Source organism: Rousettus aegyptiacus, unplaced genomic scaffold (genome assembly GCF_014176215.1).
Source record: "Rousettus aegyptiacus isolate mRouAeg1 unplaced genomic scaffold, mRouAeg1.p scaffold_m13_p_7, whole genome shotgun sequence".
Lineage (NCBI taxonomy): Eukaryota > Metazoa > Chordata > Mammalia > Chiroptera > Pteropodidae > Rousettus > Rousettus aegyptiacus.
In genome coordinates this window covers 47,384,961-47,404,050 of record NW_023416310.1, presented here as the reverse complement: position 1 = coordinate 47,404,050, position 19,090 = coordinate 47,384,961, and the positions used below count along the sequence as shown (strand labels likewise).

At 50.1% G+C, this 19,090-nt stretch overlaps 1 protein-coding gene across 5 annotated transcripts in view; it reads left to right on the top strand.

Annotated features, from left to right (window-relative positions):
• The window catches only part of SFXN5 (sideroflexin 5), a 106,233-nt gene that overhangs the window by 73,038 nt on the left and 14,105 nt on the right, over positions 1-19,090 (top strand). For 2 of the 5 annotated variants that reach the window (XM_016130599.2, XM_036225204.1), the window contains exons 11-13: positions 7,147-7,262; positions 9,270-9,355; positions 15,126-15,243. In XM_016130599.2, coding sequence (XP_015986085.2) covers positions 7,147-7,262; positions 9,270-9,355; positions 15,126-15,243 — 320 coding nt within the window. Of the gene's footprint in view, positions 1-7,146; positions 7,263-9,269; positions 9,356-15,125; positions 15,244-16,933; positions 16,937-19,090 lie in introns of all 5 variants that reach the window. The other 3 variants (XM_036225205.1, XM_036225202.1, XM_036225206.1) reach the window with 3 other exon arrangements.

Sequence of the window (19,090 nt, the reverse complement as noted above, 5' to 3'; positions counted from 1 at the left end):
ATACAAAGTTAAGCAACCCTACTTTTGTCCCCAAAATAAGTTTAGTATATATTGTTCCAAATTCAAGTAAACATCTAAAAGTGTAGGACTCTCTGCCTGTTTACTGTATCTATGTGTAATATACATACACATTTAATACAATTGAGATTATACTGTGTGCATTGTTCTGTAAACTGCTTTTTAACCTCACGATAAATTTGGGATGTCTTTCCATGGCAGTCGTAAAGTTCCAACTTATCCTTTTTAACAGCCATAATAATTCATTCCATGGCTTTTAAAAAAATTATGAAATATCATTTCAAACACATGGAGTATTATAGGAAATAGAGAAATAAATGTTAGATGCACCCAAAGCCTTCTTTGACCTCCATCTTTTTTGATTCTGGTTTCCTCCTCTCCTGGGGGAAGGCTGCCGACTTGCATTCTCCACATTTATGTTTTTATACTGTATCATATGTGTATGTACCATAAGCCAGAAATTGTATTATTTGTGTTTTTTAAGTTTACATTAAGTATGATACTCTACATGTCCTTTTAAAACTGCTTTTCACTGTGATTTAGAGATTTATCCATGTTAATATATATACATTCATTCCAGCTGCTGTAGGCATTCTACTCTATAACTATTCCATAGCTGATTAATTTGGAACATTTAGGTTATTTCCAGTTTTTCATTACTATACATAGTATTGCACTAAAGAACCCTGTATGTGTGTCCATGTTCACACCTGTAGGAGCTTTTTCTCCAGGGCAAATGTTGTTGAATAACCACCTGGGGAGCTTAAAAAGAAATGCTGAGATCTGGGTCTTAGATCTGGTTTCAGTCGTGCAGCCAGTGTTGAGACTCACCAGTCTAGGCTCTGTACCTAGAAATGGAACAGCTGCGTCACAGGCCCTGCACGTCTCTAGCTTTATTAGGTATTGCCATAAGAGCCTGCTGGCCTTTACCGTGCCTGCAAGGTTCGAATTTTTGTTTCTTCTCCAGTATTTGGTATTATCAATCTTGGAAAAATTCCGCCCATCAGAAATGGTTCTTTCTTCATTTAATTTGCATTTTTTCCAATTCCCACTATGGTTGAGAACCTTTTCTTAAGTGTACTGGGCATTTGTGTTTCCAAATTGGCGGGGCGGGGCGGGGCGGGGCGGGGTGAGGAGCGCGCGCGCACGCGCACAAGAATATCCCTATTTTATACCGCCCCCCCCCCCCGCAACACACAAATAAATTCCAGATAGGTTGAAGACCAAAATATAAAGTAAAAAAGCTTCTAGAAGATAATATAGATGAACTTTGAAGTAGGGTTAGAGTTTCTTGACGACACCTTAAAAAGTATACACCAGACAGGAAAGGATTGCTTATTTGACTACATATTAAACTATATGACAGAAAACACCATCAACAAAGTGATAAAACGAGCCACATGCTATTTGTAAATCATTTAACCAATGAGCATTAATCTCCAAAACATATAAAGAACTCCTGTAGATTGTTTTTTTCTCGGATTTAAAAATCTATTTTGACTATTAGTAAGATTGAATTTGTTTATTGACTTTTTAACATTTCTTTTATAAATTCCTACTCAAATACTTTTCAGTGATTTCGATCACTGTATCTTTTTCTTAATAATTCTTAAAGCTCTTTATACATTTTATGGACATTTTTGGCTGAAAGAAACAGAACTCCTTGATTCAAACCAGCTTAAATAATAAAGGAATGTATTGCTTTATAGAGGTCGAGTCCCATTGGAGGCATTCTGGGCCCTTCCTTCTATCCCTCTCCTCCGCTAGGGACTTCATCTTCAGGGTAACTCCCGTCATGGTTGTGGGTTGCCATCAGCAGTTCCAAAGGTCACATCCAACCCTACCACTGCCCAGAGTACAAGAGGCACTGCCTGCCACCTCTTCTAAAATAAAAGGAGATCTTTCCCAGAAGTCCCCTACAGCCAGACATCCCTCATTGGCTAGGATCAGTAACATGTCCCTTCCTGAACCAATCACTGGCAAGGGAAGGATTATTACAGTTAGTTTAGTTGTATCTTTGGGAGTAGAATAGCTGTTGACAGTCAGTCGCCGTGACTCTGCATAGATTAATATTAGTAGCTTTTTGTCACATGTTTCCTATTTTTTATAATATGGTTCACAAATAGATATTGAAAGCCTTATTTCTCAATTCTAAGATGCCTCAGTTATAAGAGGCATTAACATAATAGCCGTTCAGAAGAGGAGAGAACCGTATTTCATGTTCATCTGAAGAAATAAATGAGCCTTCACTCTATATCGATCCACGTTATTTTCTTCAACACCACAGAGTTTGAGTCTCAGTCTGCTCCACATTTTCCGATTCTTTTTTGGACATAACGTTGTTAAACAGCACCACAGCCACCACTGCTTTTTGTAATCTAATCTTGACCCCTTCAGCCCCTTTATCATCAAGAGTATAATTTCAAAGCATACAAAAGAATTGGGATATTTTTTGTCCACAGTTCCTATTTGATTCTACTTGTGGTTTCATTTTTTCTTTCTTGCAGAAAAAAAAAATTTCTGAAGTTAATCAGCTTCTTTACGTAGTTTCTGATACATAGATGTCTAAGTGTAGGACCCTATGAATAGGTCACATGAGTCCTTGCTGGCCTTCAAATTTTTATGATCTACTTCAAGAAGTTTGGTAATTTCTTTTCAATTTTTAGACAAATGAAACATGATTATATTCTCATTATAACAATGCAAAACAGTGCAGAAAAATTTAGGGTGAAAAAGTGAAAGTCCTTCAACACCCCCTAATTCCCAAATTTAGTTCTTGAGGGAGGTCACTCTGTGAGGTGTGAACCTTCCAAAACGTTACCTGTGGATTTATGTGTACACAGATGTGTATATACCAATTACAGGGTTTTACATTCAGTAAACCATCTTGTACATTCTCAGTAGCTCTTTTCATATAAGTTTGTTTTGGAGAGCTTCCCATGTAAGTTTCCTAAATGGTGGACATTTAGGTTGTTTCTAATTATTTGCTCTTACAAACAGTGCTATAATTAACATCCTTGTAAATGTCTCTTTGTGCATATGGACAAGCATTTCTTTAGGGTAGCTATCTATGGTTTGGCAATTTCTGCTGTCTTTAATTGCATTGCCTGGTATCTGGCAGACGATCTTCCGCATGTACAATAACTTTTCATGTCCGTGCTCCATTATAGTATAAGTTTTAAAAAAGATGTTTTAGGCGACAATTAGAAATCTAAGTTTAAGTTCAAATTCTCTGTGGATTGCTGTAAGCAACTGAGGTGCCACTTGAATGAACAACTACCTCAACTCATGGCTAAGTTCACCCATGCACAGGCAGTTGTGATGGGGGGCAGAAAATGTCCTCCCTGCATAAGACCCATCATGATTTTGAAACATTAAAATATGAGAAAATAGATCTTAGAATGGAGGAGTTATGATGTTTCATTTTCCCTAAATAAATAGTCTATCGCTTCACCCCCATATTTGAATGGTTCTTTGCCTGCGAGTTGATATAATTGCTTTACTTCAAACTCTTTTACCCTGTAGGTGAATGTGTGTCTGGACTATTAACTCTCTTGATCTATGTGTCTGTTCCTGTGCTAGTTCAGGGGGAAAGCTCCCCCGCAGTTTTCTTTTTGAGAACTTCCTTGCACATTTGTCTTCTGTCTACTGCTCTTTCTTAATCCCACATTGTCCCTTTTACACAGGGTGCTTCATTAGCTGTTTGCAATTGGCGTGATTTTGTATCACAATGGGTCTGATGTGTGAACATCTGCAGCAGTCAAGAGCACATTTTCCCCAGGACTTGACACCGAGCTTGCCATCAGCATGGAGCGATCTCTCTGTCTTATTCTCTCTCATCCCATGACATCCCCAGCATCACTGCTCCAACATCAGTTATGCCTGAGTCTCGAATGGTGTCAATCTGAGCTGACAATGTGCCAGCTTTCTTAACATTATCACTAACAGACTGCTTAATTAACCTGCTGATACTGTCAATAGTAGATCTTGTGGTATGCTAGAAAGGAGATCTGGGACCATTGATTGGTCTCTTTTTTTTCCATTTGGTTAGGCTCTCAATGTCTGTGACTTGGGAGCTGGACTTGCCACGAGTGGGATGGGAGGGACCAGGGACTGGGGGTGTTTGAAAGGAATGTGACATGATCGAATGCCTGGATGAGATCATGGAGATGAAATTGCTGAAGCAGGTTGGCAATCTGACTGCTCAAAGGCAGGGATGGCTAGTAACCTGCACCTACAGCAGGTACTCAATTAATAGACAACTAGTATACACAGTCAATGGACGTGATTACAGGGCCTGTGTCATTTGAATAGGCAGTAAGAATGGGGGCTCCAAAGGAGGAGCCTGAGGGTTGCCATTATTCAGAGGTGGCTTTTAGAGTTTTTTCTGTCTCTTTTCCATCCAGGCGGCTTAGAAGAGAGGGCAGCTTTGTCATTCTGAAGTGTCCTGGAGGATCTGTCTGAGGGAAGGGAGGCTGGGTTTTCACTTCTTTTTATACTTTATCTTCTCAAGTCATGTTGTGTTTGAACCAAAGTCCTGCTACACTGCATATTCAGAAATTGTGGAGAGCAAGTGAGATGCCACCATGAACTTGTGGCTGGTCATCCATCATCTCCAGATCCGCACTCTCTCCTCTTTGTCTTCGTCACGCGCGCACGCGCAGACACACACACACTTGAGGCTATAGATGTTTCAGCCATCTCTGGCTTCCCTTGACCTGGTGTGGGCATGGGTGTAGAGGTCATGAGCCCAAAGATTCCATGGAGACCCTATATGCAGGCCCTCCTTTTACACCTGGGGAAGAGGGCAGGGAGTAGAGTTTGCGGAGTGAGGTGGTGGCTCCTGACCTGAAGCAGATTCTCATCACCTGGTCCACATTCCCAGCATCACTGCTCCAACATCAGTTGCCTTTCCTGGAACAGTGGTGGTGGTGTGGTGAAGGTGGAAGGGGTTCTCAGAGGGCAGAGACTGATGCCTTTAGTGCAGAAAACCCCAATATCCTTTCCCATGGTTTTGTCGCATCTCTGAATGTACAGGCCCAGTGGCTCCAGGGGGTGGGAGATGCAGAGCATGTCTGCCACCACTAGAGGGCGCATCACTAAAAGGCCTGGTACCCCCTTCCCAAGGCCACTCTGAGGGCTGGCCCCTGCCCTGAGCCCTGGGGGAGATTTTAAGCCTAGCTGGCCTGAAACCCAGGCTCCCAACCTCTCTTCCTTCACCTCAGATTCGCCTTCCTGATTCTCAGTCTCTGGACATAAGACAAGGTTTTTGGCTGGATAATCTTTTGTTGTGGGGCTGTTCTGCACTGTAGGATGTTTAGGAACATTTCTGGTTTCTACTCACCGGATGCTTGTAACAAACCCCTCAACCCAGGTCGTGATAATCAAAAATGTCTCCAAACGTTGCCAAATGTCTCACAAAATTGACCGAGGTCGAGAGCCACTGTGCGAGACAGGTGAGCGAGCCTGCTGTGGGGACAGGAGTGGCCCAACTCAGAAGAGGGCTGCCCACGGTTACCCCTGAGGCTGAGTGTCGTGTGGAAACGTGAGAGCTAGTCAAAGATGGCGTATGTGCTGTAAATACATTTCAAAACTGTATTTGGTCTTCTGCTTTTCTCTCTAAAGACTGCAGAGCCTCTCGGTCTTCCCCTCTGTTTATTCCGCCTCCCCTCTTTATTGAAACAGGAGACTGAGGCTCAGAGACCCAGGGTCTCAAGCCCCTCACCTGCAGAACCCAGTCCCCCAGCTGCAAGCACCCTGGGCCCCTCTGCTCTGCAGCGTTGGCTCGGGCACCAGGAACATCTGTGGTCCTCCACCTGCCCACTAGGCCCTGCCGCCCTCCAGCTCCCCAAACCCTGGTACCCCCCTCCCTAGAGGGAGTGGGGAAGCAGCAGGTGTTGATGCTAATCAGCGTTCACAGCCCAGAACTGCAGTCGCTCCCAGGCTCACACACTCCCCAAAATTAAACACTCATTATACAAAATTAATTGACATTAATTAGCAAAAATTAAAACTTTAAACACAGCAAGGCGCTTTGGGGGGAGGAGTGAAGCAGGCGTGCTCCACATTTGTTACCCCCCACTCCCCACCCTCCCACCACCCCCAAGTCTCCCCACTTTCATTCTGGAGCAGGGCTTAGAGGAGTTCGGGCAAGGTCAGCGCTCATACCCAGCCTCAGGTCCAGGCTCAGCCACGTGAGTCCCAGGTGAGAGGATCCAAAAGAGGCTCCCTATGCTAGTCACCAGCTAATGGGTGGCCCCTAAGCTCTGGCATCCAGTGCTTAACTAAGGAGCCATGACCCTCACCTCAGCCAAGGTCCCCATGATCTCAGCTGAGATGGGTAGGCATTACCAGAGGAGAAAACCATCATCCGAAGCAAGAATGTAGAAGGTATGCCTTTCGCTCTACCTGAACCCCGCTCCCCTCCCCTTCCTCGAACCCTCCCACCTCCAGGTTTCTAAAGGACCAGGCTCCATAGCCTTTCTTCTCTGTCCCACTTTGCTATATGACCTGAGATAAGTTGCCCCCTTCCCTGAGCCTCAATTTTCCATCCATATGATGAGGGGGCGATGCTTGGTGAGCACGGATTTTCCTGCCTGCTCTGACACCTGCTGTCAGGGAAGCAAATTTCTGGGAACTCTATTCACTCTGAGGAGCAAGGGGCTGAATGTGGGGGGCTGGCATTTTAAGAAGATGCACAGAAAGGCAGCCCAAGGGACTGAGTTGCTGATGGTAGAGCATCAGGCACCAGTGTGAGAGAGTGCATCTTTAGATCAAAGAGCCCCCCAAGATGGGCATCCACTTGGCTTGCCTGTGGGGCCTGTCCCCAAGAAGAAGAAAGCTTCCTTGATAACTGGTAGCTCTCTAATCCCTGAACAGTTTTCCCTTTGTCTCTAACACTGGTTATTTTCCACCAGGTTCCCAAGGGCCCCCAATCCTTCACCAGGCTGGTAGGCAGCAGAACCACACCTTCTCCTACAGCATTTGAACACAGACTTGGCATTTATTCAGAATTTTGTTGCTTGGGCTAGGGAGGCTTGGGTGAGGGTGGAGCCCAATGGTCTTCTCCACCAGGTGGAATGCCATCCTCCCCTTTCACTCCTGCTTCCTGCTCCCCTCTCTCTCCAGCCAGTGCCAATATCTGCAACGTGGTCCTGATGCGGTATGGGGAGCTGGAGGAAGGGATCGATGTCCTGGATGCTGATGGCAACCTCGTGGGCTCCTCCAAGATTGCAGCCAGACACGTGAGTTCTCTTGGGGCTCAGGGAGCTGGTGGTGGGAGCAGCCACAGGGAGGGTATTGGTTCCCCCTAAATGTTTTCATTCCTCAGGGGCTGCTGGTCACAGCACCCTGGCTTTGTCCTCCTGATTGCTCCTCCTCACCTCGCCCCCACCTTCCATCTGTTTGAGCTTGGGCCTTGCAGTCTGGCCCAGCCACTCCTGTTCCCTGGACATCCCTGCTTCTCTACAACTGCCCACTCCTCACCACTATAGAATGTCCCTATCTCGTGTCCCAGACCCTCAGGACCTGTCTTCTCCAATCTGTTAATTGACAAGGGCAGAGGAGATCCCCAGAGCTTTCTTTTTCCCTCCCCAGGACATAGGGCCCTCCTCCTGGGCCTTCATATCCACTGGGGTAAAGAGAGGAAGTGTGGGAGCTGGTGCTTTGTGGTCCTGTGCTGATAGGCACTTCTGCAGGTGACACCTCACCGGGGAGTGACGCCGCCGAGGTATAGGGATTTCAGGCGATGGGAGGCCACGGCGATGGTTAGGAATGAATATTTTGTTACAAGAAGTCCCTTTTTCATCTCTGGTTTCACCAGCCTCAACTGCTTCCGACTGGATCTTTTGAAAATCCAGTCTGGACATTTCCCTGTGCTTTCCGGCCTTTATCCTAATGACGATTAGTGGTTTGTCCTGCTCTGACTTCCAACCACTGGGACAGGGGCATCAGCTGTGAAAAGCTGAACATTCTGCTCTGCTCCAGCCACTGTCCTTCCTCAGCTCCCACGTGAGGCCTGAGCCTTACCTCTGTCAGTGAGGCCTTCTCCACAAACCTCCCACCTGGGGAGACCCCTCTCGTCCCAGTGCTGCCCTCCCCACTGTCTCAAGGAAAGCAGGTGCCCGCTCAAGGCTCATGGGTACCCAGGGGCTCAGGGTGCCAATGCCAACACTGTCCTCTGCTTCCTTGCCTGGCTGTGGGCCCCTTCTTTCCCATTCCTGTTCGGGAGACTAGAGGGGCCCTCTCCCTGGCCTTCCTGAGGCTGATCATGAAGGACCCAAGTTCCTGGGAGAAATTTCCTGTCCCAAGCCTGTCACCAGAGAGGATTTGGCCTAAATTTCCTCCCTGACCCCAACCTCCTATCCAACCCTATACTCCTCCTCCCAGACTTGCTGTGAGGGGAGCTGACAGTCCAAGTGGCAGGGAGCCCCAAGCTCTTCAGCCCTGGGTGTCTGTCAGCCCTTGCTCTCTGGGGGAAGACCCAGGGACCTGGGGGCTACGAGCCATTCCTGGACCTTTCTCAGAGGGCAGGGAGCTGGTGGGGTTAAAGGAACTCCCGCAATGACCATCAGAGTGCAGAACTGCCACTGAGCTATGCCCTGACCGTGCCATCCCAGGAATCCCAAGGGAGCCTCCAGAATGAGTCCCTAGGCAGACCCCATACGAAGACTCAGCAGAAGTACCTACCTCCCCCTCACAAAGCCGACCTCTGGTCACTAAGAAAGACTCATCCAAAGCCAAGAGACACAGGTCTTCCAAATCTTTGCCTTTCAGGGATGTCAAAAAGGGGAAAAAAAGTGCATTCCAGAATCTGTACTCCCTCGGCACCAGGAGCCTCCCGTGGCTCAGCAGGCCCCAGGTCCTTAAGCACCCGCTTTGTTTTTAGAGCCTCTCAAGGCCTCCGTATGCTTCCTCCCCAGCCCCTGCGCCCGCCACCCACCCGAGGCACCTCGCTGGGCACAGGCCCTTTCCTGGGGCCTCTTCTGTGTTGCCACCCCTCCCCCACATGTGGCAGGTGACGGGGATCTGCTCTTCAAATGTGTATGGTGGGAAGCCCGGGGGTGGGAGGCAGGGCTTATTTCTGTTGTTTGGAATACAGCTTCATGAGCAATTCCATGAATTATTCCACTCAGCCAGATGTGCTTAGCAGTGATACACACACCTAGGGGCTCAGGGGTGGGATTTGCTGCTAGGCAGCTGTCCCCCAGCCCAGGACTCCCCACTCACCACGGCCTCTGCTTGCCCTGCAGGCCCTGCTGGAGACGGCATTGACGCGAGTGGTCCTCCCCATGCCCATCCTGGTGCTTCCACCAATCGTCATGTCCATGCTGGAGAAGTGAGTTGGGGCAGCCAGGACAGAGGAGCCACCGCTGGGGAGGAGGGGTAGAGGACGGGGACTGGCCAGCCCAGGGGAAGGGACAGAGGAGCGGCTGGCAGCCAGCCAGGCTTGTTCAGACTCTCCCAGTCAGTGCTACTGGAACCTGTGAGAACCCGTGGCCTTTTACTACGTAGGACCCTACGCTAGGTACTGGAGAGGCTGTCTCTGTCCTCATTTGCTGGTGGTTCTGAGGTGTGTGTGTCTGTGTGCATGCGTGTGTGTCCACAAGTATGTGTATGTATGTATGTGTGTGCATACACTATTAGTGCACAGGGCAAGACTGGTTGTGTAGAGAGTCTGGGGACTGTGGTAGGAAAACAAAGTTTGAGGCCAGTACCACCCCTTTCAAGCATCTACCATAAGGCAAGTCACTGCCTCACAGAGCCTCAGTTTCTCCATTTCTTAACACAAATAGTACCAACCTCCCTGCCTCCCTCAAAGGGATGTTCTGAGAACACATATTTGTGATGACTGTTAAGAAATAAGGGAACACAATAATAAAAAAACAATGATAGGGTGATTCTATTAATTAATGAGTGTGAAACTGAATCATGAATAGTGAAATGCTGTGCTAAGGAGAAGCCGAGCAGAGAGTGAAGGAGGGACCAGTGTTGGTCTGTGATTGTGTAGGTTTGGGCAGGCCCTGGGAATTAGGGTACGTCTAGGAGGAAAAGAGCAGGGGAGGGTCTAGGTGAGGGGAGCAAATTGAACAAAAGACTAGAAGTGCGAAGCCTTGACCCATGCAAGTAAAATTGCAGAGAAAATTGTTCCCTTCCTTCTGAAGGCCCAGCCTCATGGGGTCACACCCCAAGGCAGCAAGGTTGGGTCTGAGGGCAGTGTAGAATAAGGACAGGGTGGGGCACTTCATCTGGGGTTCTGGGGCATGGCCTTCTCCCCAGTTTGGATACCCGAGTATTCCCACAATGTGAATCGTAATTACAGGTAACATTTATTAAGCGCTTACTACACCTCACTCCTCTCTCCGCCAGGCCCCTGCCCAAATGCCATCTCGAGGAGGCCCTTCCTGATCACCCCATCAGCACAACAGACACCATTACCTGCTCTTCCCTCATACTGCCTTATTTTTATTCACAGCACTTGCCAATATCTGAGATTATCTAGTTGTCTTTATCTGTCTGCTGCACTAGAGTGTACTCTCCATGGAGGCAAGTAAATTCCTTTTATTTACTGCTCTACAAAGCATCTAGTATGTTTCCTAGCACATAATAGATGCTCAGTAAGTGTTGAATGAATGAATGAATGAATGAATCATCTAACCTTCACAACAGCGCAATGAGGGAAGTATGGTATCTCATTTTACAGATGAGTAAATGAAGGCAAAGAGAGGTTTTATCATCTGCTTACAGTCATACAGTATGTAATGGCAGAGTCAGGAGTGGCCCAGGAATACAGCTCCAGAGCTGAGCTCTTCCTCCCACACTGGCTCTTTCTTTGGTCTTCAGATCATATCAAATGATCAGCATGACTTTGGGTCCTGCCCTGCATGGAGACTGGGGAGGAGCAGATAAGGGAGATGGGTATGACCCACATACAGGTTGGCTACCAGTGAGACTGGGCAGTGTGTTGTTGGGACCAAAATGACCTTGAGGGGGAGAAGGCACTCTGGGCCCAGCAGCAGAGAAGGCTGGTCCAGAGAAAAGGGGCTGCAGCTGACTCTGAGAGCAAAACAGGATTTGGCAGAAGGGAGGGCTTTCGGGGCAGGGCGTGGACCTGTTGTGTGGATATCAAGGAGTCCAGCCTGACAGAAGCAAAGCGTGCTCATTGGGGCCAGCTGATAAGGAGCCCTGTGTCCAGCTGAGGAGATGATCCCTTCCTCGCCCTAGAAGAGGTAGAGGTATAAGAAGGGGGGTACCCGTGCAGGGGCAGGCTGTGTTGAGCACTGGGATGTAAGAAAATTAATCTCATATGGAAGTTGCAAAAATAAGCAAATCCTGAGGGTTGGTGTCCCATTGGTTTGAAGCTTAAACTCTGCTTTGAGAGGCATGTAGGTGGGGTGGGCTGGTTCCAGTTCTGAATCTCTCTGTTCATGAGTCCCGCGCAGCTCAAGGTCCAAAGAAGCCCCTCAGGCAGGTGGAAACAGGTTGGCTTTGTGCTTGGTCAACCTTCCCTGAAGCCCCTTGGAAGGTCTCCAGGGAGGAGAAAGAATCCAGTCCGAATTCTCCCAGGAATATCAGAATGAACAAGACCCAGTTTGTGCTCTCGCAGACTTACTAACTTACACATATTAGGGGACTGCGAGACAGGGTGGCGGGAGGGCCAGGGCAGTGGAGCAGTGTCAGCGAGACTCCTGGTAGGAGATCAAAATCTGGGTTCCTGCTCCACCACTTTCGAGCCAAGCTGGTCCAAGAGATGCCCTCAGCCTCAGTTTCCCACCTGGGGAATGACGATACTTCCCCCTTCGTCAACCCCTTTGATAGGGCTTTGCATTTCGCACCATCCAGCAGGCCTTTGACTCTTTACAAGGGCCCCACCAGGCACCCCATGCCTTTCCATGAATGGGTGATAGTGGCAGGGCCTCTGCTGAGGAGGCTGGCGGGAGAGGCAGCCCCCACACTAGAGAGCCTCAGCTGGGTGAGAGAGTCAGGACAGCCAGGGAAAAAAGACCAAAGAACACTTACAAAGCAGCCTACTTGCAAATTAATGGAGCGCAAACGAAAACTACTCCAAGTGCTGAGGGAATGCACAGCAGTGGGGAGACAAGCTGTTGTGTGTGGGGCTGGGCCTGGCTCGCTTCGCCTGTGGCCTCAGTTTACCCTCTCTGGAGGAGCCCTTGGAGGTCTCTGGGTTTCCTGCTAGGATAAGAGAGGTGGGTGCCAGGCGTGTTGAAGGTGTCCCTATCTCTGGGATTGAAATGAAAAGTATCTGAAGTCAGAAGCAGAGGAGCATCTGCTCCCAGCCCAGATCATGGGCCTCTGGGGGAAGGGGGGTGCACACGACCCCCACACACATCCTCTCACTTTGTACAGCTTCACCATCCTGAGGCGGAAGCTGGTTTTAGACCAGGGCTGGGAGATCAGCCCCTCTCCCTTAATCTTCCCAACTCAGAGGCAGGTGTGGCAATTTACCCCTCCACCAAGCCCCGCATCCTGGCCCTGGAGGCCGTGTTTCCCTCCAAGCTAGGTCTCAGCTGGGTTTAGGTTCAGGCCACACCCTCCATGGTGGTACTTAAGGCCGCTCCTGCCTCCCTGATTCCTTGGGATCCGGGTCTTTTCTTTCTCCCAGGCTTTCGCACTTCTCTTCATCTGCATATTTTAACTCCCCCAGCTGCCTTTCCAGTCCCTTCTCTTCCCCTCCCCCTGTCCTGCGGTGTTAACTCTCCCGCGGGCTCTGGGCTGCGACTTCCAAGGCTCCTCTTTGGCTACAGTGTGGCGCCTGCCTCTTTCCTGAATCAGAAGCATAGGCCTGGGCTTCCTGGACCCCCTTCCCAGTAGGAACTTCAGCCAGCCACCCCTGAGAGAGAAGCCAAGGTCACAGTCCCATAAGGAAGGGGGTCTGTCTTGTCTAACGCCAAAGTTCCCAAGGATTGAGTTCATGGTCTGCCCCTCACCTGCCACCTTAGTTTTCCCTGTCACCTTCTTTGCCTTCAGTGACCTTTGGGGCTATGCCTCCAGGGACTTCACACCCTCCTGTCCATTCGCAAAGCTCTGACCCCCCTCAGGGACTGAGGTCCCAGTCAGTGCCACTAGGACAGTAGGACAGCCCTGTCTTCCACACTTTCTTCAAAGCTGGGGCTCTAGGTTCTGTGTGCAAGTCTGGAGAGTGAATCCCACCTCCTCATGCTGAAGAAGTGGACAGCACTGAGTTGAAAAGATCTCAGGGCCCATCTCAGCCTTCTTCTCGGCTCCATGACCCCCACGGCAGCTCAGGAGACCTTGGGCTGAGCTCATGAAGGGTATGAGGCCTGTCTGGTGGAGAGAGAGAAGGTAGGGGTGCCTGACCGAGGCCACGGGGAAGGTCAGATGGGCTGGAGCTTGATTTTAGCACCCTTGTCCTGCTGCTTTTAATGCCGTGGAAACTTCCCTCTCCAATAGTCCAATTCAGGCTTAATTCAACAGCTGGATGGATCTTGGGATATAGGCTGATGGGAAGGGCTGGAGGACAGCCCAGCCACCAGGATCCTCCCTCCTTCCTGAACATGACAAGGGCAATAACAACACATAATTACTGAGCACTTACTATGCAGGGACACACTGGGCCAGGTATCCCCAGCAGCGCAGTCTGGGGATCATCTGTTTTAGACTCATGGAGAGTTGTTTGAAATGTAGTTTCCCAGGTGTTGTACCAACAGAATCTGGATCTCATGGGGGTAAGAGGCCCTTGGTAGTCTGCACGTTTAACTAGCTGCCTAGTTGCTGTCTGCTCAAGGCCAGGTGTGCCTGGGATTCTAGTCCTAGGACATGAAGATGATGTAGAGATTGCCTGCCAACCCCACTGAGGCGCTGCCCCCAAGAGAGCCTGCCTCTCACTGCCCGTGGCAGCCAGCCCTGTTCCCACGGAGGAGAGGCAAGAGCCCCAAGCATATCCTCATACCAGGAGCCAGTCACAGTCACGTGGGGGCTGACACAGTGACTGAGGTCAGGTTTAATGCCAATCTGATATTCTCTGGCAAGTCATTCAGTCATCCATCCTGCCACCACATCTCACCCCAGGCCTCCCCACGTAGAATGCCCGGTGGTCTTTGCTAAGGGGCCTGCTGGATGACACAAAATGTGAAGCTCTAATGGACAACATGGTCAAGTTGTATTTGCCAGCTGATATGACCCCCGCTCTATCTGGAGAGCCCGTTTTTTTGTCACAGAGCTGGGGGGCTTAGGCCCTGGAGGAAGGTTGCCATGGGGAGTGGGTGCCAGCCATTGCATACTGGTGATGAAGCTAGCAAAGAGTCCTGAAGGCAGGAGCCAGGAGCCAGGAGCAGCACAGGGTGACAGCACTCATGGGGAGCCATAAGTCCAGGCAGAAGCCCTGCTGGCCTCCTGCAGACTTGGCCTTGGGCAAGTCATTCCCCTTCTCTAAGTCTCGTGGATTGGACTGATAGGGTGGTCAGTGGGGAATGTTCTGTTCCACACACAGAAGAGAGTCATCCCCTTTCAATTGTTCATATGTGTTTGTGTGTATACATGCGTATGATATGCGTATACGTATGGGTGTACATGTGTGTATGCATGTGTATATGTATGCATGTGAAGGTGAATATGGAAGTGTATGTACATATATGCGTGCGTGTGTGTGTGTGTGTGTATGGAAGAGAGAGAGAGAGAGAGAGAGAGATTTGCTTCCTCTCCTGGACTTGGCACCTCTTCTGGTTTCTTTGCTATTTCATTACGTGTTCCCTTCATGAGTGATCTTACTCTCCTGTGTGTTCCCCCAGGAGCAGGAGCCGACAGCCTCCTCTATTATCTTCCCCACATATGGCCTTCTCCGCACAAGGCTGGAGACACGGTGGAGTATGGGAGTGGCCCTCATAAGTGCTCATTTGTGATTTATAGTTTAGAGTTCAACCAGCAGCGTCCTTCAGGGCAGGGCCTAGGAGAGGGATGCCAATTGGGGAAGGCCCCAAAGATAGGATTTCACCACATCTATTTAGGTACAGGCTGGCACTGGCCTAGAGCAATGCTGCACTGGCCCTGGACTCTGAGTCGGACCCGACACAGTGGCCTGCTCACCCTGTCGCCAGGTCTCACAGGGCTGCCTCCTCTTTCCCCCACAGGACGGCTCTCCTGCAGGCGCGGCCCAGGCTGCTCCTCCCCGTGCAAAGCCTCGTGTGCCTGGCAGCCTTTGGGCTGGCCCTGCCGCTAGCCATCAGCCTCTTCCCACAGATGTCAGAGGTCAGTTGGGCAGGGGCTCAAGGGCAGGACAGGGAGGGTGCAGCCTGGCCATTAATTAACAAATAGTTTTTCAGTGCTAACTCCTTAGTACTGGGCTCGGCACTGGGGTTAGAACCATGAATGAGACTGACTTCTCAGAGCTTAGAGTCAAGCAGTGAACACGACAATGAAACAGGAAATAGAAAATGAAGGGTGAGGAGTATTAGGGTGGGACCAATTCAGCTGGATGTAGGAGGAGACAGTAGTGGGCCCAAGGCGAGCCTAGAGGGAAATGGCATTTCCTGGGGCCTGGAGGATGGGCTAAAGTTGGCCAGGTGTGCAGTGAGGTGAGAGGATACATAGGCTGGAGTCACCTGGGATGAAGTTTCCAGGTGAGGCAGTACACAGCATGTTTCAAGAGTTGAAGAAAGTCTACCTCTCAAGTGAGAGCGGAGCAAGATGAGATGGGCCAGGTAAGGGGGCCTGAGCCCGGCTGGTGCTGGAAGCTTGGAAACCAGAACAGAGAGGGTCAGTGTCATCGGAAGGGCTGTGTGAAGCAGGACCACAGATTCCTGATTTCGAACAATCCCCATGGCTGTACTGTGAGGCTGGGTTGGAGCTCCAGAGGAGAAGGAAGCATCAGGAGGCTGCGGCAGGCATCCAGCGAGAGACGCTAGGTGGCTTGGACCAGGCTGTTGTCCGTGGGCATTGAGAGAAGCGGGTCCTTTCAGAGAGAGTTGAGGCAGCTTCATCAAAATTGATGAACTTCATGTGGTGGGAGGGAAAGAGCTGCAGAATGTGTGCCCAGCTTTCTGATTTTGAACAACCAGGCAGATGTGGGTACTAGGTAACAAGATGGAGATACAAAGAGGGGCCAGTTTGAAGGACAGCATGTTGAGTTGGATGGCCACGTGGAGTTTAAAGAGCCTGAGGGAAGTTGGCTCTGGGTCTAGGGGACCGAAGTAGGGCCACCAGCAGAAAAACAGTAATAGAATCAAGGGTGGTGGGTGGGATCAGCTGGGGATCTGGTGGGGAAGAGAGGTCCTCGGGGTAAGGAGTGGTATCTAAAGATGAGTGATCAGGGAGGTAAGGACAGAGCCAAGTGGGATTCGGGAGTGGTGAACTGATCACAGAGTCAGATGCTCCTGAGAGGTGAAGCTCCTCGAGGTTGAAGAGTGTCCATTAGTGTCTCAGGCCATGATGGGTGAGGAGCCCCGGGTGGCAGAGCAGACCACTAGGTCCACGGGCTTGGTGCCAAGGGCAAAAAAAGAAACAGACCCACAGCTGAAAAGAGGGGTGGGATCAAGAGAGCCTTTTTTGTTGTTTATTTCCCCATTTTTTAAGTGGGAAAGAGTGACACTTGTGTGATGCGAAAGGGGAGGCACCAAGAGAGAAGTGGAGGACAGTGGGAGGAGGGGGATGGGAAAGCAAAGCCCATGAGGTGGGGACAGGGGCAGAGCACAGACAAGGGATTCAAGGGACTCACCTTGACAAGGAGAAAGCCCTTCCCACCTTAGTAGCGGGGAGGCAGATGCAGTTGTGGGTGGGGTTCAGGGCTGGAGAGGTTAAAGAAGTTGTTCTCATAGCATCTGGTCTGTGTTCTTAGGACTGAGCAGAGAGGAAACGAGGGTGAGGGGAGGTCAGAGGTTTGAGGACTGTGGAGAAGGTTCTAGACATTCAGAGGAATGAGTGGGAGAGACAGCTGAGCAAGGAAGTCAGAGAGCCTGATGGGCAGTGCAGGGGGATCAGCAAAGGGGAAAGCTGAGAGAGGACACAGGTGTGTGGCAGTGGCCAGGTCTCATCCACCCACAGGTGTTGGGGGCCAGCTCTGAGAGGGGCCACAGGGCTCACCCAGCGGGTTTCAGCCAGCTGGGTAGGGCATTCAGGAGGTTGATAAGACATCAGGAGAAGCAGTGGCCCCTGGAATCTTAGCTGGTAGGAAAGCAAGGTGTGATGGAGAGCCTGGCCGGGAGGGGAGGCAGGGTCAAAGAGTGAACTTGGCATTTGGAGTCACTGAGTTCACAAGTAGATGGAGACTGTGGCTGGAGACGAAACGGGAACTGTGGTTATAGGACTGATCCTGCTCTGTCCTCAAGAAATGCGTTGGGAGGGTACCGTGTCCCAGAAGGAAGCCAGGGAAGGTGAAATTAAGAGGCCTGGGGTGTTAAACCTGGACCATGAGGACTGGTAACACAGGGTCTTAGAGTAGCAGTTAGTGACCCAGCCTTCAGGCCCTGAGGCCCTAGGGGTGTAAGCACTGGGGTCACTTTCCTTCACCGAGCTCCCAGTTTTGCTCCCAATTTTACGATGAAGCTATAATGGATGGGGCTCCTGTCTTGGGGGTGGGGAGGAAGCCATACAGGGATGAGAAGCCTAGTGTGTGATCTGTGCTAACAGTACCCTCATGCCTACAGGGCCCAGCCTTGTCATGAAGCCAGGGACACCCCTCCCACCTTCTTCTTCACCCCACATGAAAGCTAAAGAGTTATTAGCTGCTGACTGGGCAGTCCAGGCAGAGCCCAGGGCTTCCGAAAATGAGAAGGAGGGCACCTCTTAGTGGTCCTAGCATCCTCATCCTGGAAGGGCTGGGCCCAGCACTCCCCGAAGCCACATCTCTCTGTACAGTCGGGCTGAGTCTGAGGTCCTAGGCAAGGGTCCGCGTGCCCCGGGTGCTTGGAGGCACCACTGTGTTCAGAAGCTTCAAGTAGCTCTCATGGCTCTACCTGTCTGCGTAGGGAAGGGACCCACGGTACAGAATCAGAGACCATCCCTGCAGGAAGGACTTTCTAGGTCATCTCGTTTACCACCCTGCAGGCTCTGCTGGGGAAATGGAGGCCCAGAGCAGCCAAGGGAACAGCCCAAGTAATAAAAGCCAGGTGCTGACATGGGAGAGAACCCCAGAGGCCACTCCCAATTTAGACCCCCACGTCTGAAATGCTGCCATCTGCTTCTTCTGTGGGACCTTCTCTCTTTACTCAACCGCCTGACCTACCCAGAGCCAGTAGAAAAAGGCAGAGCTGGGGGCCACCCTGTGATGGGAAGAGTCAAGGAGTACTGCAGGTTGTTGGTGGGTGTTTCTCCGGGGAAGATGGTGGAGAGAAGGCAGGGGGTGGTCTAAGTGAGCAGTCCTGGCCTCAAAGGGGCTCCATGTCCAAGTCTAGGCTCTTTTCTTCCCCCATGTCTGCCTCACATTGGCATAGTTATTCTGAGTGTCTAACCAAAGTCCCTCTTGTTGAACCCAGGCCTTTTTCTCTAGATTGGGAAGGTTACAGTCATTACATAATAAGTCTGTTCTCTGGAAGGGGAAGATAGGGACCTGATTTTCAGAGGCCCCTCCTCACCTGCATCAACCCCACCAGGATACAGGTGGGCCTGGGTATTAATAGGTGTTTTGAGGCCTTACTGTAACCTACAGCACCAAGGCCATCAGCCAGTTGGCTGAGAGGACCTCACTCCCGCCATTCATCCTCCCAATTAATTCTCTCTAACAAGGAGCTGCTTCTGCTGTGTGGGGATCATGTCTCACATCCCAAAAGCCAGTGGGATTTGCCACAATAAGTCTGGACTTGCTTGGGCTGACCCAGCTTTGCCAGGAGTCACCAAGGTTGTCAACAGGAGTAATCGCTGGAACACTAATTAATTAATTAGCTAGGAGGACTTGGAGATCAAGTTTAGGAACTGATTCCTAGCCTGGCTGGCCTGCGGTGATTGGTGTGATGTTTCCAACCCACTGATCCCAGAGGTTGAGGAAAAAACTTCAATCCCTGGGCGAGAGTTTTGTCTGCTCTTTTCAAATCGGTATTTCTGCCTATTGAAATGATGTTAATTTTAAAATTAAGATCGCAAATAATAATAATAGCTACTATTT